This window comes from Mauremys mutica, chromosome 1, assembly GCF_020497125.1.
Source record: "Mauremys mutica isolate MM-2020 ecotype Southern chromosome 1, ASM2049712v1, whole genome shotgun sequence".
In the NCBI taxonomy this organism is placed as follows: domain Eukaryota; kingdom Metazoa; phylum Chordata; order Testudines; family Geoemydidae; genus Mauremys; species Mauremys mutica.
Window position 1 is genome coordinate 104575202 of NC_059072.1, and position 21298 is coordinate 104596499.

The 21298-nt window shown below is 46.8% G+C and overlaps 1 protein-coding gene across 1 annotated transcript in view; it reads left to right on the top strand.

Moving 5' to 3' along the window:
* The window catches only part of LOC123350618 (pseudouridine-metabolizing bifunctional protein C1861.05-like), a 50359-nt gene extending 29812 nt beyond the window's left edge, over positions 1-20547 (top strand). The window contains exons 16-22 of the mRNA XM_044989279.1: positions 1274-1388; positions 2024-2161; positions 3558-3724; positions 5293-5381; positions 9318-9465; positions 16918-17044; positions 20202-20547. Of these exons, the coding sequence (XP_044845214.1) occupies positions 1274-1388; positions 2024-2161; positions 3558-3724; positions 5293-5381; positions 9318-9465; positions 16918-17044; positions 20202-20242 (825 nt within the window). The 3' untranslated portion in view covers positions 20243-20547. The remainder of the gene's footprint in view (positions 1-1273; positions 1389-2023; positions 2162-3557; positions 3725-5292; positions 5382-9317; positions 9466-16917; positions 17045-20201) is intronic.
* Positions 20548-21298: the final 751 nt, after the last annotated feature.

Consider the following 21298-nt stretch of genomic DNA (forward strand, 5'->3'; position numbering starts at 1 on the left):
GGAGTTTGAAGGCCTGTGAGTGGGATATGTTCAGTGCAAAACACACACAAGCTCAAAGGCTTAAGACAGTGCTTAAAGTTGGATTCCTGTGTCCATATTTATGCCCCTAAAAAGTGGTCTGATTTTCCAAGGTAGTGAGCACCTAGAGGCTCCCATGGGCTAAATATGGCATTTGGAGCCTAACTTTAGGCACCCCACTTCTGAAAGTCTTGGCTAGAAAGCTGGTCTGGTTTTGGTTGTTTCTCCTTGGCCTTCATAGTGTGCAGGCAATTTCTAGCTAGCTCCTCTCCCCAAATGGGTTGAATGCGAACCTCTTTTCCTTCTGACTTTCAGCACAGGCTTCATATGCAGGTAGTACATTTGGTAGGATTTCTTGGGTGGCAGGTACTCATTATGATAAAGGAATTTGGTGCTAGACTGATGGCTCTGTTACCATTATATGTTGGAATGTCCTCTTCTAACTCAAATCAGTCTTTTGTCACCTTTGTACTCATATCTTCTATGTATACCTTCACAAGGTTTCAGAGAGATGAGGAAAACATGTTGGGCTGAATTCAGACCCGGTACATTTGTTTATATCAGGTCTGAATGTGGCCTGTTATTTCTATTGTTTTGGCTTAGAACAGTTGTTGGAAAAGGAACGGATCTCAAAAGATATTTAGGTGTCTAGCTGCCATTGAAATAAAATATTTTCAAGGGTCTGAATAAACTGCCCTCTCTAATCATTCTGGCTTGACCATGAGACATGTTGTAAGTTTTAATGGCTCCTCTCCAAGATAGTCCTGCAATTTAGTGTTGGTACTGCAATGGACTGACACATGGGGATCTGAGAATGAGATTTGGTCCCTTGCTCTCTGGTCTAGCTGAGATTGGGAGCTCTGTAGAGGCACCCTACTGGAACTCCAAGGGGAGGAAGCATCTCATTTTTCTCACTAGAGACCTTCAGTTGATATAGGAGCAGCAGTAAAGATCTTAAGGGGGAGCCACCAGCAACCTTCCTCTGTGAGGAGGACAGGCTGGTCTGGTACAAGGCTTGATAGTGAAGGATGGGAAAGAGAAGGAAAAAAATGGAGAACCTGTAAGACCTGCTTTCTCTAGGAAAATGCTCTTCTTGGTTCACGTCAAGTCTGTGTCTAATAGTTTCTGCAAAAATTGATATTGCAAATACATCCTAGCCACCTGAGTCGATCAGCAAGATGTGCTAGGTTCGCATATCTTGTTCTTGTCCAGTTGAGTCAAGCTGCCCTTGTTCTGTGTTCTGTATTTTCACTAGGTGTCCAGGTTCAAGGAGAGTCTGTGCTTGGCCCCACTGGTATGTATTGATGGGAACGTGCCAGTTGCCACCATTCAGTACGTCTGTGAAATTGCTACAGAGCACCAGATAGCCGGTAAGGAGAACTCCCCTCTTTCCCCATGTTTTTTTAAAAATATATGAAATATGTTTTCATATATTCTTAGTTTTTCTTATTCTGCAGCTATGTCAGATTTCTATCAGGGTAACATCTACAGCCCCTAGCACTGACAGAAAACAAGCAAAGGTTAAAGGTGAACTGAAACGCTAAGCTGAAAGCTGAGGCAGGCACAGACTTGTATGCTGTATGCCTCCCATGGTTTGTGGCATTCAGCAAAGCAATACATTTTAACTTACCTGTTTTTAAAAATGATTCTGCCCCCCCACCTTCTTCAGAAGTAAGCTCTGCAGAGGGAGACAGTTCTCTAGACTCAGCCAGTGAGCAGAGACTACAAAGATAGCTCCTGCTGGCTGGCTGGCTCACTGGCCTGTCTATCGAACTAAATGCCCATTCCTGACTGTGCCTTTCATCGCATCACCCCAGAGCCAGAAGCAGTTTAATCATTACTGTTGCAGTAGAAAGGGAGATTGAAGATAGCCTATCCTTTCCTAGCTATAATAAAGTGTAGATACCAAACATTGTAAAAATCACAATGAGCATTCCAAATAGCTGTCTGTCCTGAAGCAGAGAGATTGTTACACCAGCTAACCATCTACAATGTTTTTTTGAAGTGTGCTATGAGCCAACAGATGAGAACAAGGCTTCTAAGCCATTCCTTTCAGACAGCTGGAAAGCGCTGACCTACATCTCCCCCAATCTTCGAGAACTAAGGGCAATAAATCGGACCCTCGGGCACCCTGTGCCGGCAGGTACAGTACAGTGAAGTGGTAGCGAGAGACAAATACTTTCAGATTAACCTAGACACTGCATAGGGAGCTGGGTTTTCCCCACCCCTGCTGCCATTTCAGACTGACTGCTCCCACTGACTGCAAGTCCCTCGCTGTGCTGAACCAGCACTTCTAGAAGCAGCAGAGCTGTTTGTCATAGTGCTGCCTCCAGAAGAGTTAACATTGGTTACCAAAACAGCTACAGTAGCTGGAGATTTTACAAAGCCCAAGAATCAGGGAAGGCCAGCTTTGGGAAGGGGAGTGATGAACTAGCATAGAAGCTGCAGTTCAATGAAGCAGAGGAGCTGGTGACCACTGTGTGTGTTTTGAAAGAACATGGATTTTCTAGGGTTAATACACAGACTTGTATTTTAATTAATTTCTATTTCAGTCCCTTTTTGTTTTGTGTGTGTGTTAAAACAAATACACTGAACCTAAAGACCCTGGTTAACTAATGAGGCACCTAGACCACCTCACAAAATCTCCACAAGTTCTAAAACTTGATTCAGATAAGGCAAAAAACTAGTCCAGCAGAGAGTGCTGCAGGTTTGGGGTTGCTACATACAGGGCCAGCTCCAGGGTTTTTGCCGCCTCAAGCAGCAAAAAGAAAAAGAAAAAAAAAAAGCCATGATCACGATCTGTGGCACTACCGCCGCCGCTTCAGTCTTTGGCAGCAATTTGGTGGCTGGTCCTTCGCTCCGAGAGGGAGTGAGGGACCCGCCGCCGAATTGCCGCAGAAGAGCTGGACGTGCTGCCCCTAGCACCTGCTTGCTGGGCTGGTGCCTGGAGCTAGCCCTGGCTACATATCCTAGAGTTTGAGTCACTGTTTTTGTCATGCACGCTACAAGCCCAACCAAGCAAAGAGGATCACTAGTTTATTTCAGATGCCCCAATGAAGCATCACAGTATGATGGTATTTGTCTTCAGACTGTGATGCTGTCTCTATAGGAGATGAAACATCGCCCTATGCTGACACCAACGCAATGGCATTAAGATACCGACAACATGACAGTTATTTTGTGCCCCTGTGCACATACACAGGTGTAAACTCATTAGAGGTGGTACCCTCATTTCAGAATGGAGGTGCACTGGAGGGGCTACGTGGAAGCCCAGGATTGGAATAGCAGGTATGGGGAGGGTTGCAGGTCAGGAATGAGAAGCACATGGCGGAGTTCTGAGTGGGAATTTTGCACAGTATGTCAGCTCTGCGGCTGCCTCTGGTCCATGCTGTCAGCGTTTTCCATGAGCATTGTAAACTCCAGGCTAGACTTTGAAAACCACTCACAAATAGGCCAACATCCCATGGCATGGAAAGCTCAAGTCAGTAGTTTTGTGGTCTGAAGTGATGTCGCAGCTTTTCTTCCATTGCTGTCTAAAGAGCTGCCATCCAGGCTGGAGGATGTTGTCAGGACTGCGATGACCCTAACCCACCCCTTGCTGACACAACTGCAATTTGTGGTGGTGACACTCGGCATGCATGGAGTCCTCTTGTGTGGCAGGAGAGTGGAAGGGAGTGTCTCGCTGTGCCCTGGAACTCGCAAACAGGTAGGGGGCTCAGGAAGACCAACTGAGTGGCAAGGACTTCTCATTCCCTTGTGCCTGGGAGCACCGGCATAGTAGTGACTCTATACTATGCAGATTTCACAGGGGAGACCAGCGTTCTCAAACTGGGGGTCTTGCCCAAAAGGGAGCTGCCGGGGGTTGCAAGGTTATTTTAGGGGTGGTCATAGCATTGCCACCCTTACTCCTGCACCTGCCTTCAGAGGTGGGTGGCTGGAGAGTAGCGGCTATTGGCCAAGTGCCCAGCTCTGAAGGCAGTGCCCCGCCAGCAGCAGTGCAGAAGTAAGGGTAGCAGTACCGCAACCCACCCTACAATAACCTTGTGACCCCCCCTCCCCCACAGCTCCTGGATCCCTACAATTACAACACTGTGAAATTTCAGATTTAAGTAGCTGACATCATGAAACTTACAATTTTTTAAATCCTATGACCATGAATTTGGTAGGGCCCTAACTATAAAGGATCGAGGAGAATCTGAAAGAGGAAGGAGACCCGGTGAGTGAAAGCGGTCTTAGAGCACAGACTGAGTCAGTCAGGAAAAGGGCAGGTGAGAGCTTCCACACACCAGGCGGATGGTGGACGGTCCTGGAAGGAAGCTGTAGTTGGTTTTTGGGAAAAGGCCAAAGACAGGAGAGCAGCAAGAAGGGTTTGGTGGCTGGCACGTGTCCCTAAGCCAGAGGACCAAGGCTGGAGGCCAGAAAGCAGCAGTGGGAGTTGCCTGCTGACGTCTAAGCTGCAGCCCAGGGCTGGAGAGGGCTGAAGATGGAAATAGTAGCAGGGCTTACCCCCCTCCACACTGGAGAGCTGGCCCCAGGGAAGCAGCAAGAGGGCCGGGGGAGTGAGGGACGCTCCCCTGGTAAGGCTCTGGGGGTTCCTGCTGGGGAGAGTAGGGCTTACTCTTGCTGGAAGGGCTGGAGTGGCTGTCTTAGCAGAAGGACAGAAGAGGACTGACAAGAAGCCTAGGTGTGGTGGAAAATTCTGGAGTGTAGTATTTGGGGTGTCATGTCGTTGGATTTTTAAAGACTCTATATACTGGGATGTGAGAAATGGACTATGTTTGGTACTTTTGTTTTGGCTTATTTAAAATATGTTTTTGGTAATAAACCACATCAAAGGACTGGAGGGTAAGCTTGCAAGGAGTTACTGGGGATTCTGAAAGGGAAACTGAGGCAGGTGCCTCAGTCATGCTGTAACTTGCCATAGGAGGGCGCTCCAGGGAGGGCCATCCTATCATACAGTGATTCATATCTGTGGAGTGATCACAGAAAGTGATCATTTAAAACGTGCTTTCCCCTCACTAATTAAGAATGCAAGTTTAAAACACACTCTCCATGGACCTACATGCTAGTAAAACTCAGTTGCACAAATCGTGGTGGAAAGCGAACCCGAAAAGGGTGCAAACATAGGCAAAGTGAATGTGATTCAAAATGTAAAGAAATATTATTTGGACTCTAAGTACTGAGGCAGCTGTGGAGAAGATCAGCCAGGTCGAAATACTGCACCAAACTTCGGTGAGTTCCCAGTAATGTCACTCCTCCTCTCCCTCTCTACAGAATGCTGCAGGCGAGCTCTGTGCCACCCACTACCCAGCAATCCCCATCTCCAGGGAAGAGATAGTGAATGTCTCAGGAGCGGGTGACAGGTACATTACTAATTACCCAGAGAAAAGATGCAGTTATGGGATTCCTTTATTTTCTGCAGCTGAATTCCAATCTGGAATTTTTAACACTACCATGAAGACAGATTTCACTCTGATACTTGGGAATTAAACACTAAATCCACCCAATAAGGAGTAAGGAACATAATTCCCCACAACGTGTACTAAGAATTTGCCCATAACAGCTTAATGTCGATTGAAGCCAGTCTGGCCACTCATCCACCTTTTCCCAGAACTGGCTTGAACATATGCTACAGCATCCTAGGTCCCAGCAGTACAGCTACAAGTTCTGAATTACTCTGGGCTGGGCTGCCAAACTTCTTGAAGTTTTTTGGCTATTGAAGTACCATGGCAGTAGTCAAAATAAAGTAAACGACCTTAAGACAAAGCTGAATCCGTTTCTCTCCAGTGGAAGTGAGACTTAACCTTTGTTGTAAGGTTTGCTAAAAGTGGGACCCACCAGAGCAAGGAAGTGCCTTAAAGGCAGGAGTTGCCGTACAAGTTCAGTTAATCAAGTCCAGTTTTCTGCCTGTGTGAGTAGCTGGTACCTTATGCTTCGAGTTCTCACCATACCTTACCTAATCATTGATGCAATGCTGTACATTGGGGTTGGAGGGGACAGGCATTACTTCCTACCCCCATAGTGATCAACTTACATCTTTATTATCCTCCTTGTCTTGTATTATCCAGACCTTTTTTCATAAACTGCAATGACTGATATTTTCCTGCAGTGAACTGTCTGGGAAGCCTGTCTGAGGCAGATTTTTCCACATTTATTTGCCACTAATTTAAAGGAGTGATTAGCCTCCTGCTTTTTCATGCTGGAGGACAGCATAAACAGGGACTGGTTAGTTTCATGGGAACCTTAGTAATTCTGAGTACTTCAGTCAACTCTCCTCTATTTTCTCCTTTCCAGACTAAATAATCACAGTGTTTCTGATCATTCCTCATATGTAACTCCTGCCATATCTCTATCCCTCTGCATTGCATTTTGCTAGACTTTTTCAATCTCAGCCACATCTTGAAGGTGGGGTGGCCACAACTGGGCACGATACGTTGAACAATGACCTAACCTCCTCTGGAATAATTGTTATAAGTGGCCTAATATCTTATCATTTGCTCTCTTTTAAAATTTACCTAAGCTTCCTATTTGCTTTAAGTTGCTCCCCTGCCAGACATTGTCCATGATATGTCTGATGATGCCTAGCTTTTTCTTCCTAGAGGACCCTGAAAGTTCAGGCCCATTAGTATCTGTATTACTGTAGTCCTATTAAAGTTAAATTCATCTGCTCTCATGAAGCTCAGTTTCTCTGAGTCCATTTGGCATTTCTCAGAATCTTCTAGTTTCTATGGTAATTTCCTTCTCCTGCTGTCTAATGGCTGTTCCTTGGCTCTGCAGAAATCCTCTGTTCCATACAGTGCTGGGTGCAAGAACAGGCTCCTTGTTGCCAGGCCTTTAAGACCAATGCTCACACAGGCTACATGTGTTGAGAAACCAAAGCTGTATAAACCCCCAGCGTACAGGGTGGTGGTGAACAGTTTCAAGGGACTGAACAATGGAATCTAACCAGAAGTAGCCAACACATTCATATCTCAGTTAGTTTCACCTTCTAAATTCTGTGCTGGGATCCAGCAAGGTTCACTGTGCTGTACTTAATGGTGCCAAAGCTCTGACTTGGGGAAGGTGCTCAGAGCTACTCCAGTCTCAGTCTCTCCCAGCAGGAGGCACTGGAGGGAATGGTGTAGGTAGGGGCACTGGCTCAAGAGGAGCGTGCAGCTCATTTGTATCTTAAGGTTCTCTTGGAATCCCTGCCCAGATGGCTGGGTCCGTTGTCAGTCTGTGGAAGCTGTTTGCTCCCTGCACCCTGGTTGCTGTGACAACATAACAGTGCGTGCATGTACACAGCACTGCAGAGGAGTAATCCCCCCCAAATATTTATTCCAAGTCTCAGGAGCTGTTGAGAGATTGAAAGGTCATCACAAACCACAATGTTCTGTGCCTTTTGTTAAACAGAAACTGAGGTAATTCATCTAAGTAAGAAATGGAAGTTTTTCCTTCCCATCCCCTAGGATGTAGTGAGAAGCACCTGGAAACTCTTAGCAGTAGTCGCTCTCCAGAGTGGAAGGCCATGCTGGTACTGAGTGTAAATCTCTACTGGCCCATAGCTACCCTTGCCCTGTGCAGGCAAGCACTCTAAGTACAGCTCCCCAGACCCGATGAGGCTCTAGCGCTACATGCCACCTGCACCTGCTGTTGCCTTTACTAGGCAGATGAGGCCTCCAGAGACCTTAGATGAACCACTGGCTGAAAGCTGACAGACTACTTTATCTATAGAGGACTCCCTCCCCCAGCCAACATGGGAGCTCTGCTTTAGAGCCCTAAGCCCTTCCCCTGATTTTAGTACTATCTCCTAGGACTTCCCATTCATCTTCCCCACTCTCCATCTCCTTCACATCACCACCTCTTTTTTCCTCTTATGATTTCCATCACCTTCTCTCTTCCTCATCTTTCCTTTTCCCCTTCTTCCTCTTCTGCCTCGTCTTCACTGCTGTTTCCTCTGTCTCGGTACTCATTTATTTAGATGTGTACAACTGCTAGAAAGAGGCTTCTATCCATATACCCAGATGCCCTTGATAGAACTTGAATACATCACACAGAATGCCCCACATGCAGCAGCAGAAGTCAACAGAACCAGCCACCAGCAAGTCAGGCAGCCTAGAAGCTCATACTCCCATCCCCCATCTTCCAACTCCAACAATTCCCTACCTTTATCCTAACTATTCCCCGCCCTCATTGTTAAATGCCTATGGGGGAAAAGATCTTGCATGGTCTCTTGCAACATGTGGTAACTCCTTACATTAAGCAGTCTGTTCCACCTTGTACTTAGCTGTGATGCTGGGAGTACCTTTCCCAGATCTGAAGAAGAGCTCTATGTAACGCCAAAGCTTGTCGCTCTCACAAACCAAGGTTGGTCCAATAAAAGATATTACCTCACCCACCTTGTCTCAGAAAATTAAAAACAATTTCACAAACATCTCAGAGGCAGTGCACTCTGCCCCAGGAGACTGGGAGTAGCCAGTTGTGCGCATGACAAAGGAAGGAATTTCTCCTGTTAACGCCTCTGTTATGGTAAGAAACATCACTCAGAGTCTCTAAAGGAAGTTCTGTCTCTCTTTTTCACATCCCAGTGGTACTTAAATTAAGGCACTGAGGCTCAGTAGTGAGCTATATATCAGGGGTGCTGGAACAATTTGTATATTGGGGGTGCTGAGAGACACTGAACCAAACTGTAAACCCTGTGTAGGATGGAAACCATTTCAAGCCAGGGGGTGCAGTAGCACCCCCAGTTCCGGCACCTGTGCTACATATTTTGAGCTCTACTGGTCATGTCTGCACTGAGTAGCCATGCAGCACGGACTAACCTCCCAAATAGGGCTGCCAATTTTGGATGGATGTATTCCTGGAGGTTTCATCTCATGCTATAATCTTTAATTAAAGGTTACTCTTTAATTTCTGGAGACTCCAGGACAATCCTGGAGGGTTGGCATCTCTATTTCCAAAGCCAGTGGCATGCTGGGACAGTATAAAATGAGGGGGCACTCACTGTTTTAAAGTCTTGTCATGAACCCAAGAAGGAACATCTCCAGGACATGATACCCTTCTCCATTAAAAGGATAATGTCTGTGGGACACGACAAGAGGGGACTTTCAGTCTCCCTTACGGATACCCAAACCCCTTGTTAGACCCTCATCTCCCCCATCCCAGTTTCTGTTGCTTGTAGGTTGATTTGCTGTAGGAACCCTTGGCTCTTAGCTTTGTTTTGTGAGTAGAGACACTTCAGTCTCTCTTTGGGATGGCAAGGTCTGCAGAATCAAATCCATGCCCCAGTGTCCAAAGCTGCCTTTTCTTTCTCTCTCCAGTTTAATGGCAGGGATAATCGCTGGGCTTCTTGCTGGGCATGACACAGACACCTGCGTCCGGATGGGCCTGCTCGCTGCCTGCCTCTCCCTCCGTTCATACGAGCCCGTCTCCCAGGAGATCAGTACTGTCAGCGTGAACCTGGAGCAGGTCAGGGCTAGGAGCTGGCCAGAGGTGAAGATGTGGAAGATGAATTAGAGCTTATGCTCTAGAGCTCTAGCAGATGTTACCTCCCCATTCCAACCACACCTGAAGCGCAACATGACTTCAGATTTCTACCCCCCACTGTCAGTCCCCCAGTGCCACACAGCCAATATCTGGTACTGCACCTCCCAGAAAGCAAAAAATCAGGGTGCCTAAACAGCTTGGGTTGCACCTTCCTGAAAAAGCTTGTATTTCTTCCTCCCATATTCATAGCGTAGACGCCAGTCAGCTGTTCCTCCAGCCTAGAGAGTTGAACCAAACTCCTTTGAACAGCCCTGCTCAGCCACCACTTCGGCAAAACAATGGATAGCTCAGACAATATGCTTATTATGTATGGGCTGTGTAAAAGCCCATTGGCACACAGTTCTAGGCCATGGCCCAGTGATCAAAGTAGAGCATTGTATGCTGGGACTTAAATATCTAGAAACTTCTATAGCCCCTCTGCAATGTCCAAGTGCTTCCAAAACACATATGAACATAACCTCGCATCTCCTCACTGAGGTGGGAAAGCACCGTTCTTGTATTACAAATGTGGGATGGGAGGCACAGAGATTAAGTGACTTTCCCAAGGTCACAGTGAGTCTATAGCACAGCTGGGAACAGAACCAAGATTTACCAGTTCCCAGCCCAGTGCTTAACCACAAGACTATCCTTCTACCTATGGCTTTTCTGGCAACCATCTTTTTATTACGGAGGGCAGTAACAATTTGCACCATTAATAGAAATTAGATACAGTCCTTCGGCTTCTGGCAAGTTGCTAATCCTCTGACCACTGAGCGAACAAACCTGTGAGAAGTAGCTTTATTCCATCTGGCACTGGGGTGCTCTTAGGGTCACATCTCCCCCACTTATAAAGCAAGTCAGACCTCCTTTTCTGGATGAGACTTCTGCCACCATATTCTGTTCCCTTCATTTGGAAAAAAGATCTGTTTTGTCTCCTTTGTCCATTCAGTCTCCAAGAGTATCAGAGGCTCTATAATCTCACTTACAGTGCTGTTACAAACATTTCACAGTGACATTAATGACCAGTGTGTTAGTAGATTTCCAACAATATATTACATGTCACCTTTTATATAAATATAACTGGTGTGAGAGGTGTATGAGATTGTCGGGCCTGACAAGAGTCACCGAGACAGAGTAGTGAACTGCCGCTGTGTCACAGGAGCCTAAATACCTCGGAGGACCTGGGGCTAGGTATCACCACTCAAACCATTTTCAGGTCACAAGTGACAATGAAGGTGATGATTTTAACCCAATTCCTAGCTCACCTCACAAGAGCCACTATGCAAGTCCATGTGTTTGCAATTCCAAATGCTCAGAAGACATCCATGGGGTTTTACAAGTTAGATGGAAGTATATGGTTAGCGAAACATCCTGTTACTGTTTCAGCCTGAACTTGCTGGCAGTGCTTAAAGTAGTCTTAAAAAAGTGGGAGGTTTCACGTAAGCTGGGAGCAGCAGCTGTGGTAAGACAGTGCTTAAAGTGTGTGTGTGTGTGTGCCTCTGAGAAATCCAGCTTGATTTTTCCCTCACTGGGTCTCTAACCCCCAACCTTGCAACTTTAAGCACTGCTCCTTAGGGTTATTCAATTTTCAGCTTCAGAGTTCAGTGGACTGGTGGTTGTCTGTGCAATTAAACCTCCTTCACTGGTGCCCTTATTGATAGAGAGCCGTTGCAGGGTGTATGTGTGTTGCATTAGCCCTCCGGTATTACAGTGGCCCAACCTTCCTCCTCTTCAAAATCAGCGGGTGGTGTTAGCAATTCATTGGCTAAATTCAGCAGCAAGGCCAGCTAAGGTGGATGATTAACTTTTCTCTCACCTCTGAGCACTGGAAGTTGTGCTTTGCACCACAGAAAACAAAGCAGGAATCTTCTCTGCCTATTATACACTCTCAGGGATATTAGTTTTTCACTAAGACTATGTCTACACTATGAGCTGGGAGTGTGATTCCCTACTTGTGTACACATACTCGCACCAGCTCCCATCGAGCTAACACCTTTTCCCACCACCTTTGTGTACTCAGGGGGCAACCTCAGCCTAACCAAAGAGTGGGCGTACCAAGGGTCTTTCCATTGGAAACATTGAAAGAAACAGGCATCCCCAACATCCCAGTGGTGAAAGTGCATAATCAATCATCGAAGGTATTTAAAACTTTATGGTTGTAAAAGATGCCTTTGAGACAAATTAACCCCTTCCTCTCATGCACCTCCCTGCACCTGATGTGCAGTTTGCCAGCAGATCCATTTATTTATCTCAATCCTGCCTGCAAATAGTTTAGCCAAAATATTCCATGATCACAACTGGGAAAGAGTACACTAGACACACACAGATACCTTTGGAAAGAGGGCGGGGGGTGTTGCTAGTGGGAGGGCTATGAGAGAGTTTGGGGGAGGGGGAGTTTCCCAGCAGTAGCAGCCAGGTTTGCAGGTATAAGACGAAAGCTAGAATTTCAGTGTCACTGACACCCAGAAAGAGGGGTGGGGTGGAGGGAGAGCTCTGCTTTGTAAAAGGGTTTCAGCTGCCCAAACTGAGGAAGAGGCAGCTCTGATCCTCCCTACAAGCACCTGGGCTGGGCACAGGAACACACAGTAGCTGGGAAGAAGCCAGAGCCCAAGGATGAAGGTTTATGCAGTGACCACTATTGCTGTCCTCTCCGTGCAGCTCTCTTTCCTGGTTCAGGCTGGGGATGGGAAAGGGTTGGTAGCTCCAGAGAGGCAGGTGGGAGCTGAGAGAGCGAGAAAAGCACCTCAGCCATCAGATGGAGGAGAGAAAGCGCCAGAAGGCAGCTCAGTGAGGTGTCAGCCTGCTGCCAGAGTGCAGAAGGCAGGAGAAGCTGGAGTTGGAGCAAGGTCCCACAGCAAACTGCTGAGCAAGCCACATCGAGAAAGCAGTAAACAGAAGGCCACTAGCGAGCAGCAGAGCCCCCAGCTGCAGCCCCCCAAGAGAAAGAGCCCAGGATCCAGCAACCACTTGGAAGGCCACGGAAAATTCAATACTGACACTGTGAGTATAACACCACAGCACTGCCCTCCGCCTCTGTCTTGCTTCCACCTCAGACCCTGTCCCTGCCTAACAGCTCCCTCTGGGGTGGTGGGGAAGTGACCCTGGTTCATCTCATCAGAGGGTGAAATAAAAACCAATTATTAAGGTTTGGGGAGACAACAGAGAACATCCTCTTCCCCCAGCCATCCCATCCTGAAGGAGCCACGGCATACTGAGAGTTTGTATGAGAGAGTCAGAGCGAAAGAGTTCTTGGGGGGTCTCTGTGCCTGCCGAACAACCAGCTAAAGCAATCAAGTGGTTCTCCTAGTCTGTGTGGTATGCGCGCATGCAGTTTTGTGATCCAGTCTAGCTACTCTGTCTGCAGGGCTTAAAGTGGTGTCACCGAAGATCTGGGTCTGTCATTTACTAGCTCATAGTCAAATTACAGCTTTTTTTTCAATATTTCTGGGGAGACGGGGAGATTATCTTTAATACTAAACAGCAGCCATAGCTCGGATAGCTGTGTGAGATGGCCTGTCTTTGCCAGTCAGGAACCTCGACACCCTGCTCATAGATTAGCCAGGGATGGGTGCAGAGCACTGATGCAGCACAGCTTGTCTCTTCTTAGAGTTCAGCATAAACAGATGAGTCCACTTGTAAGCTGGAAGTGCAAGAAGTGTACAGAAATCTCATTCCCAGGCCATTTGTTCCCATCTAAACAAGTGAGTTATGATTAAAACAGAGTGAGTAAGTTGATTTTTCAATTTGGTGGCTGAACCAACCCCCTGCCCCCCAAATATTCAGTTTGTTTTAAACCAAAATGAGGTTTTTTTTCCTCCAGTGTTCCCTTGCCAAAACAAGACAAAAAAACACAATTTTTCTTCTGGTTGAATGAAACATTTTGAATAGTGATTCAAAACAACATTTCCTGTATGACATGTTGACACAGTCCAGTTTGAAAAATGTCAGAAGGAAACTTTCAACATTTTTGCATTTTTTTTCAGCTGAAACTATTTGCTGAGTTCACCCCAAATTCATGAACAGTTTTGGGGCCCTGAATAAAACATTATTTGGCAAATCTAATATTGGTTGAAAAAAATTCACCTCACACTAAGTATGTCACCGTTGATATATTCATCAACATATTTTCAAAACACAGATGTCTGGAGCTGGGCAACTAAATATCAACTTTAAGTGTGTAAGTTTAAAAATAGCATCTTGACAGAGCAGGTAGTTTATAGGGGCTGTAGCCCATGGGGTCTGAGCTCCACCTCCAATCAGGGGGTGCTACTATGGACTCACTGAATACCTGACCTGGGTCACACCTCACTGCAGTGGTCTCACATCTGCCACCCAGCTTCACCCAGGCCACTTTAAACTTTGATATCTGTGTAATGTGAGTCATCAAACCTTGGCCAATCTATAGCGAGAGGGCTTGCTTTATACCAGCATGGACCTTGATCAGCGTCTCATCATAAGGCTGGGAACACAGCTCCTTCTTAGCACCTATGACATAGCGTGATGGGGCCACCACCCCACACTGGCAGAGAAGGGGTTAACAGAGCCCTGGGGAGGCTGCGTGGGAAACAGCCAGTAGGAGAGGGACTGGGAGGGACAGTCAATCAGGGCCCAGAGGGTCCATATAAAAGGGAGTTGCAGGGTAGGGGCAGTTGCTGCTGGGAGCCCAGGGAACAAGGACTATGTTCCTGGAGGGCTGAGTGAACTGTAAGCACCTTGGACAGAGCAGTGACTAGTTCCTGGGACTGAATAGCTGAGGCCCTGAGATTAGGGGCTGGGACCATGGGAAGTGGCCCAGGGAAATAGAGCAGCATTGACCAAGGTTACAGAGAAGCAACAGGAGGCTGCTATTTACAGGGTCCCAGGGTTGGGGCTTGGAGTAGTACATGGGCCTGGGTGTCCCCCCCACTCACCAGTTGGGAAGTGGCAGGACTGTTGGACAGAGATATCCTTCCCCCCCCCCACCTCGCAAGGGGGAAAAAGTGGATGGCAACCTAAGTGGGGGGCTGAGTTGAGAAGATGACACTGCGGTTCTGGGAACTGAGAGAGGAGCCATAGGCAGGAGCAGAGACAGAGTGCCAGTGTGCACACCACGGACCGGGGCATTGGTCTCGAGCTAATTCCCAGCACGACCAGGAGGAGGCGCCAGTGACACATAGGCTCTGTTGTCTGTCAATAGATCAAACTTATCCTACTCAGTTTTAACAGTCAAAGTCAAATTAGAGTTGTATTTAAACAGGATACTGTTTAAGAGAATGAAGAAATGGATAAACCAAGAAATACAATAAAGAAAAGCATCTCCTTGAACTTTGTCTAAGTAATGACTGCACAAACCCAGCTGCAATGGGTTGTAATTGCAAAAACTAAAGGGTGGTAGAGGTAACTGTACAAGCCAGAGTCCCCTGTCTGCACCCTTTGCTTTTTCCCCCTTTGCCCTCTCCAGTTCAATGGCAGATATCCAGGAGAGAGCTGGTCAACAACTTCTCCCACAATTGCATGTCCTCCTTTCTGGAAGGGACTGTTTCTTAGCTAATAAAACCCAGCTCATTGTCCATGTCCTTGCACTGGGTGTCTGCATGTACTCTTTTCAGTTCATCCAAGCCTACTCAGACCTCTTCCTCCTAGCTCTCTACATCGGAGCTCAACTCTATAGAGAAATGGGTGGTGTTTTCCTGCAGGTTCATTCCAGCACATTTCAAATGGATGAGGAGATTATATATACACAGAGAGAGAGAAAATTATAACTTCTCTCTATAGACACACTGTTTTATCACAGTAAGCAACACTGTAGCACAAGGTGTGTGGCTGTACTAGATACTCAGGTGCACTGGGAGGCACAGTACTGATGGAAGAGAGCTACGCCACCTGGAGAGAGCAGGGATCTAGCACCATGGTCCTTTCTTCAGTCTCAGTTGATTTATGCTTTTAGGATTTTTTTTTTCTTGTTATGTTTGTAAAAATGGGAACTGAAGCCCCCGGACCTTTCTAGATCCTGGTAATCTACCATTTTCTGTCTCTAAATAGAGCCAAAGTCTAGCTAATGTAGATTGTACATCCAGACCATTTAAGAAAAATGAAGTGAGGAGCCCAGAACAGGCAGCAAATGCTCATCACATTACTTCATAGTCAACTTTGCAACTTGGCTTCATTTTCTCCTGGATTCATTAAAGATCCCTCCAGCTGTCTGGGAGAGATTAAGTGGATCTTCTGAGCTCATCTAATTTCCAAACACCCTATTGCTGTCAATTTGCAAGTGCTGGAGACAATGGCACATGACAAGTGCAATCCCTGAGATTGACTGACTGACACGGATAAAACTGAACAATGAACTAAATGGCTTTTTGCAGCTCAGTTTAGAAGCCAGCCACAATTAGTAATGGCACAGTAGCTGTACATCTTTAAACAGAAGCTCCTTTTAGTGGCTTTGGGTTCGGTTTTTTCGAAGGCACAAATGGCAATTAGGTGCCTACCTGCCCTTAATGCCTGTGAAAAGTCTACCCTTTTGCCTCTGCCATGCACCTCTGCCAGGAAAGTAGTTAGTTTTAAGAGACGCTGCTGTCATATTTCAGCCCTGGGGCAAGTAATTAAATGTGGTTGTTGCTAAGTCGCCTACACGAGATAGGGTTGTTATATAATTTGCTAAATTAAAAACAGGAAGGAGCTGTTTTTTTATGAAGTCCCCATGGAGCTAGCCTTATTAGTCCCTATGATTGATTTGCAGCTATGCCTAGAGAAGAGGATAACTTTATTTGGATGGATCATTATTTGCACTGCTGTAGCTCCGAGAGGCCCCACAGTGCTAGGCACCGTGCACACTTTAACAAAAAGACAGTCCTGGCCCAGATCAATCCAGGTTTTAAAGACTCTGAAATCCTCACCCTGCAACTTTAGAGAGTTTTACAAGAAAGTGAGCACCACCAAGGGGAAGGAGGGAGGAATCAGGGGCTCAGTCCCACCTCACAATGTTTGAATATTAACCTGAAGTGCGAGATGGACCTTAACTAAACCTCCAACTGTGGAAACTCCAAACTTTGGACTGAAGGGAGCTTCGAAATTGGACCCTAGATCCCGATGTCATGGCTGTTCCTCAGTGCTAGAGCAAGCCAAGCCAAACCAACCCCCCAGATCCAAATACTGGGGGTAGAAAGAGGAAATGAAATTTGGATCGGGATCCACACTTTCATGGGAAAAGGTCTATGCAGAAAGTAAATGTTTATGTTTAGAGATAACCCTCCCCTCAACTGTGGGGAATTCAGTGCATTTACTAGTGTAACCACTAGAAACCTGAATTAAAGTTCAGTATAGTTTGAGGGTGTGGGGATCACTTGGGCTGGGAGTTGGTTGCAGAGGGAGTGTGCTGGTATGACAGCCTCTCCCTCTCTCTCTCTCTCCTTCCAGTATACCTGTCCTGGGATTCAGTCTAAGACCTGCCAGAAACCCTCAGACTGTGATGGCTGCTTTGGTCTCTACACCTGCAAACTGCCTAGGAGGAAGTGTGGTTTGAAAGCTGTTTCCAGGAAAACAGGTACTGCACAACTCCCATGTCAGCCAGCCCAATGCAGCAATGAATGCATCAGGGGCCCATTACAGATGGCCAAACAGTAGGGGCTTTACATATGTCACTTAAAAAACCCCAACATCAAAATGCCACAGTGGACTTTTTCAAAACCTCTCTTTGTGTTGCACATAACTCCTCCAAGCTTCAACAAGTGAGCTACAGGCAGGGCAGTAATGGGGCACTACCTAGCCTCCGTTAACTCTGTATTGAAGACAAGCCCTGAGTGATTTGGGTTGCAAAGTTAAACATTCAAGTTAGAAAATGCCAGAATTAAGCTTGCGTGTGCAACCACCATTAAGCCCACTTGAGCATATATGCACTAAGATACAGCTTTTAAGTAGGATCAGGGGTGGCTCTAGGTATTTTGCCACCCCAAGCACGGCAGGCAGGCTGCCTTCGGCAGCTTGCCTGCGGGAGGTCCCCGGTCCTGTGGATTCGGCGGCACGCCTGCGGGAGATCCGCCGAAGCCGCAGGACCAGCGGACCCTACGCAGGCATGCCACCGAAGGCAACCTGTCTGCCGCCCTCGCAGCGACCGGCAGAGCGCCCCCCGGGGCTTGCCGCCCCAGGCACGTCCTTGGCATGCTGGTGCCTGGAGCCGCCCCTGAGTAGGATCACATACTAGTTTTTTCCTCAGGCTGACTGCAACACATGATTGTAAATGTGTTACACTGCATCTGGCTTAGCTTTAGCTGCTAATTGGTATTTCAAATGGGGTTAGTTACCCTGAGGTAAGTAAAACAAAACAAAAAAACTCCAATCAAACAGATTTTTCCTGAGCCTGGTTTACACTCTAAAAAAGTATACTAAGGCCTGGTCTACACCTAAAACTTAGGTCAACCCAGCTATGTCACTCAGGGTTGGGAAAAATCCACCCCCAACAGACATAGTTAAACCAGCCTAAGCCCTGGCATAGACACCGTTAGCTTGCCAGAAGAATTCTTCCAATACCTTAGCTACCACCTCTTAAGAGTGGATTAATCACAGTGACGGGGAAAAAACCTTCCTATTGCTGTAGCAAGTGTCTACGCTATGGTGCTACAGTGGCAGCACCATAGCTGTGCTGTAGTAGCATCTGTAGTGTAGACAAGCCATAGGAGGGATTTTAAACAGATTTAATTAAACCAGTGCAAAACCCTGTGTGGACACTCTAGTCCAGACTACCAGAAGATCGACAGAATCCCATGTAAGTGTTCTTTGCGAAGTCATAGGAACAACATCAGGAGACATTAAACAGCATATCTATCTACTGTCATAATAAAATGTGGATATTCTAAAACCTTTTCTGTGTGGGAACAATTTTTCTGTGCAACCTAACCTGTGTAAATTTAAACCAATATAGTTACATGGACATAACATCCCCTACCCCACCACCATGTGGATAGTCTTATTCTAACATAAGAGCACCTTTTTTCAGTTTTTCTTTATGACGCGTAGAAAGGGGATTAAGCTAAACAGCAAAAAGCCATTCCTATATTGGAATAAGAGTGTCCACACACAGGAGTTTATACTAGTATTACTATGCTATGGCAAAACTTTCCCATGTAGGCAAGCCCCAAGTAGCTGCATTTAAGACTTTAACTTAGATTATTCAAACTATTGAGTCCTCACCCAATTTAGTGTTGTGTATGGTGCAATCCTGACTTGTGCCTTTAGAGGGCAGTCTTTTGGGGGCAATCTGACAGGTCAGTTAGGGTAAATCTACACTTGGAGCTTGGGGAGACATATTCGCGATAGCCAGTGCGCTAAAAATAGAGCATAGCTGCAGCGGCACAACAGGCAGCCACCCCAAGTACATGCCTATCGTCTTGGATGGGTAAGTACTCAGGGCAGCTAGCCCATCCCACCACTTGCACTGCCGGCGGCCATGCTATTTTTAGTATGGTAGCTTAGCTTGATCAGAGCTAGCACAAGTATGTCTCCTCAAGCTGGGAAACACCCACACCCCGGCTCCAAGTGTAGACATACTTTCAGAGCAGAGTAAGACTCTGCCTGGCTAGGTGGAGTGTGCACAACCTTGTGGTGTTGCTTTATTGAAAAACAGAAAAGTAAATGTGAAGAGTGTCCTGTCCCTTTGACGACCAAACACAAAAACAAGGGTTTCCTCAGCTAAATTGATGGCATAAGGCCCGGCTTGCTGCAACCAAGTCCAAAGAAAGATCAAAGTCCAGCTCCTCTCAGTCAAGTTCCAGAGAGGATGAGGACATGATCTGATCTAAGCCCCCAGCCTCTCTAAACAGCCTGACTCTCACCGGCAAACTCAATTTCCCACAGCATATCCTTATTAAAGGGTAGCGAGGGAGTTGATTAATGCCCCAGAGCTGGCTCAACCCTGCTTGCCTTGCAAGTGTCTGCACTCAGAGCAGCAGAGCTGCAATCCTTTATTTAACATGAAACCCCTTCCCTGTCAACCCCTGGACCAGGGCTGCATAGCCTGTCACAGGCAGGGACCTGCAAAGCACATATATATTCTGTAAGCACCCCGACCATTCATAGTGCCATATAAATCATTTTTTAAAAAAAGATCAGTGGAAAGATACTGCTGCTTTCCTTAGATTTGTAATAAGATCTCAGATTTGTCCTCTGACCCTCCATCCCATCACAAGATGCCAAGCATGTCAGTGTAAGCAAGATGAGGAGGAAAGATGGTCTCGAGGTTTACACACTGGAGTAGCAGTCAGGAGACTTTGGCTCTAGTCCCAGATTTGCACAGATGTCTTCTGTGAACTTGAGAAACCTCTCTGTGCATCAGCTTCCTCATTTGCATAATGAACATAAAACCTGCCTTACTGCATGGCAGGAAGCTTAATTAATTACTGATTGTAAAGCAAATTGACATTAGGGGATGGAAAGCATTATAGAAATGCCGAGTGTTACGAACACACAGGCAAACAATGTTGTCTATCTGAATTTGCTACAGGTGTTTAATTAAGGACAGATGTTACTAGAGCTCATTTTTTAAATTTTAACTTATTTACACATTGACAGCTTCTGTATCTTTGACTGGCAGCTCCGTTAGCTCTAAACAAATCAATACAAGCCCCAAGTCTGAAGGAGGAATACAACTGAGATTATAGCTAATCAATCCCTCATCACGCTTATTTCTTTGTGTTTTTTCTCTGTAGGTGGATTCTACCAAAGCCTACACAGCACCCGAGGTACTTGATCCTGCTAACTGCTGAATGACACAGCACGATATCAAGCTGGAAAAGTCGTACTGCAGCCTAGAGCCCCAAACTTTTTGTATTTTTTCATAGCTCTCATTTTAAATGTTGAACTAAAAACTTCAAAGATGTAAGAATTCCATACAAGAAACATTTCACAGTCTTGCTTTTTAGTCTTCAACATTCCATATGGTACATAGATTTGAATTGCTCTTTCCTTAAGACTACCAATGAAACTATTTCAGTGGCTACTGAGCCCCTGGGCCTGAGGAGCACATTTGCATGAATCTTACTAAACATAGGCCACAAAATCAGAGGAACATGACTGTAATTATTACTCCTGAGGGAATTCTGCACCTAAAAATTATGTGCACAACATTTTACATTTCTGCAAAATTCTATTTGTCAATAAATAAATGTGGCTCCAGCATGGCAGTGGGGAGCACAGGCCAGTGGCTACATTGAGGTGGGAGATCACCCTAAAGCCACCACCTGTCCTGGTACAGGAATTCGGCCGTGACGCTTCACCTGACCCTGAGAGTGAAAAGGCTGGGCCTGCCGCAGAAACACACTGGGGCTCAGCCCCTCTGCGCCAGGTGCACCAGGTGTGGGTGGGCAGGCTCAGCCGAGCAGAATCCAAGTGTGGAGGGGCTGAGTGTGGGGGACTCCAGGTGTGGGACGAGAGGGTTCTGTGTGGGGCAATCTGGGTGCGGGTGGCTCAGTGGGAGATCTGGATGCACAGGGGCTCATTGGGGGTTTCCAGGTGCAGGCGCAATGGAACTCTGCAGGGGATCCACGTGAAGGTGGTTGGGACTCAGCAGGCGGGGCTGGGTGTAGGGGGCTCAGTTGGGGGCTGCAGATGCTGGGAGAGTGGGGCTTGATGGGGTGGGGGTCCAGGTGCAGCTGGTTGGGGCTCAGTGGGGTGGGGGTCCGGGTGGGGAAGGCTCATTGGAGGGGTCCAGGTCTAGGGCAGTGGGGCTTGTCAAGGTGAGGGTTCGATGGGCCTGCTTAATGGGGGAGTCCCAACGGCTGCTAAGGAGACGGTGCATGCCAGCCTC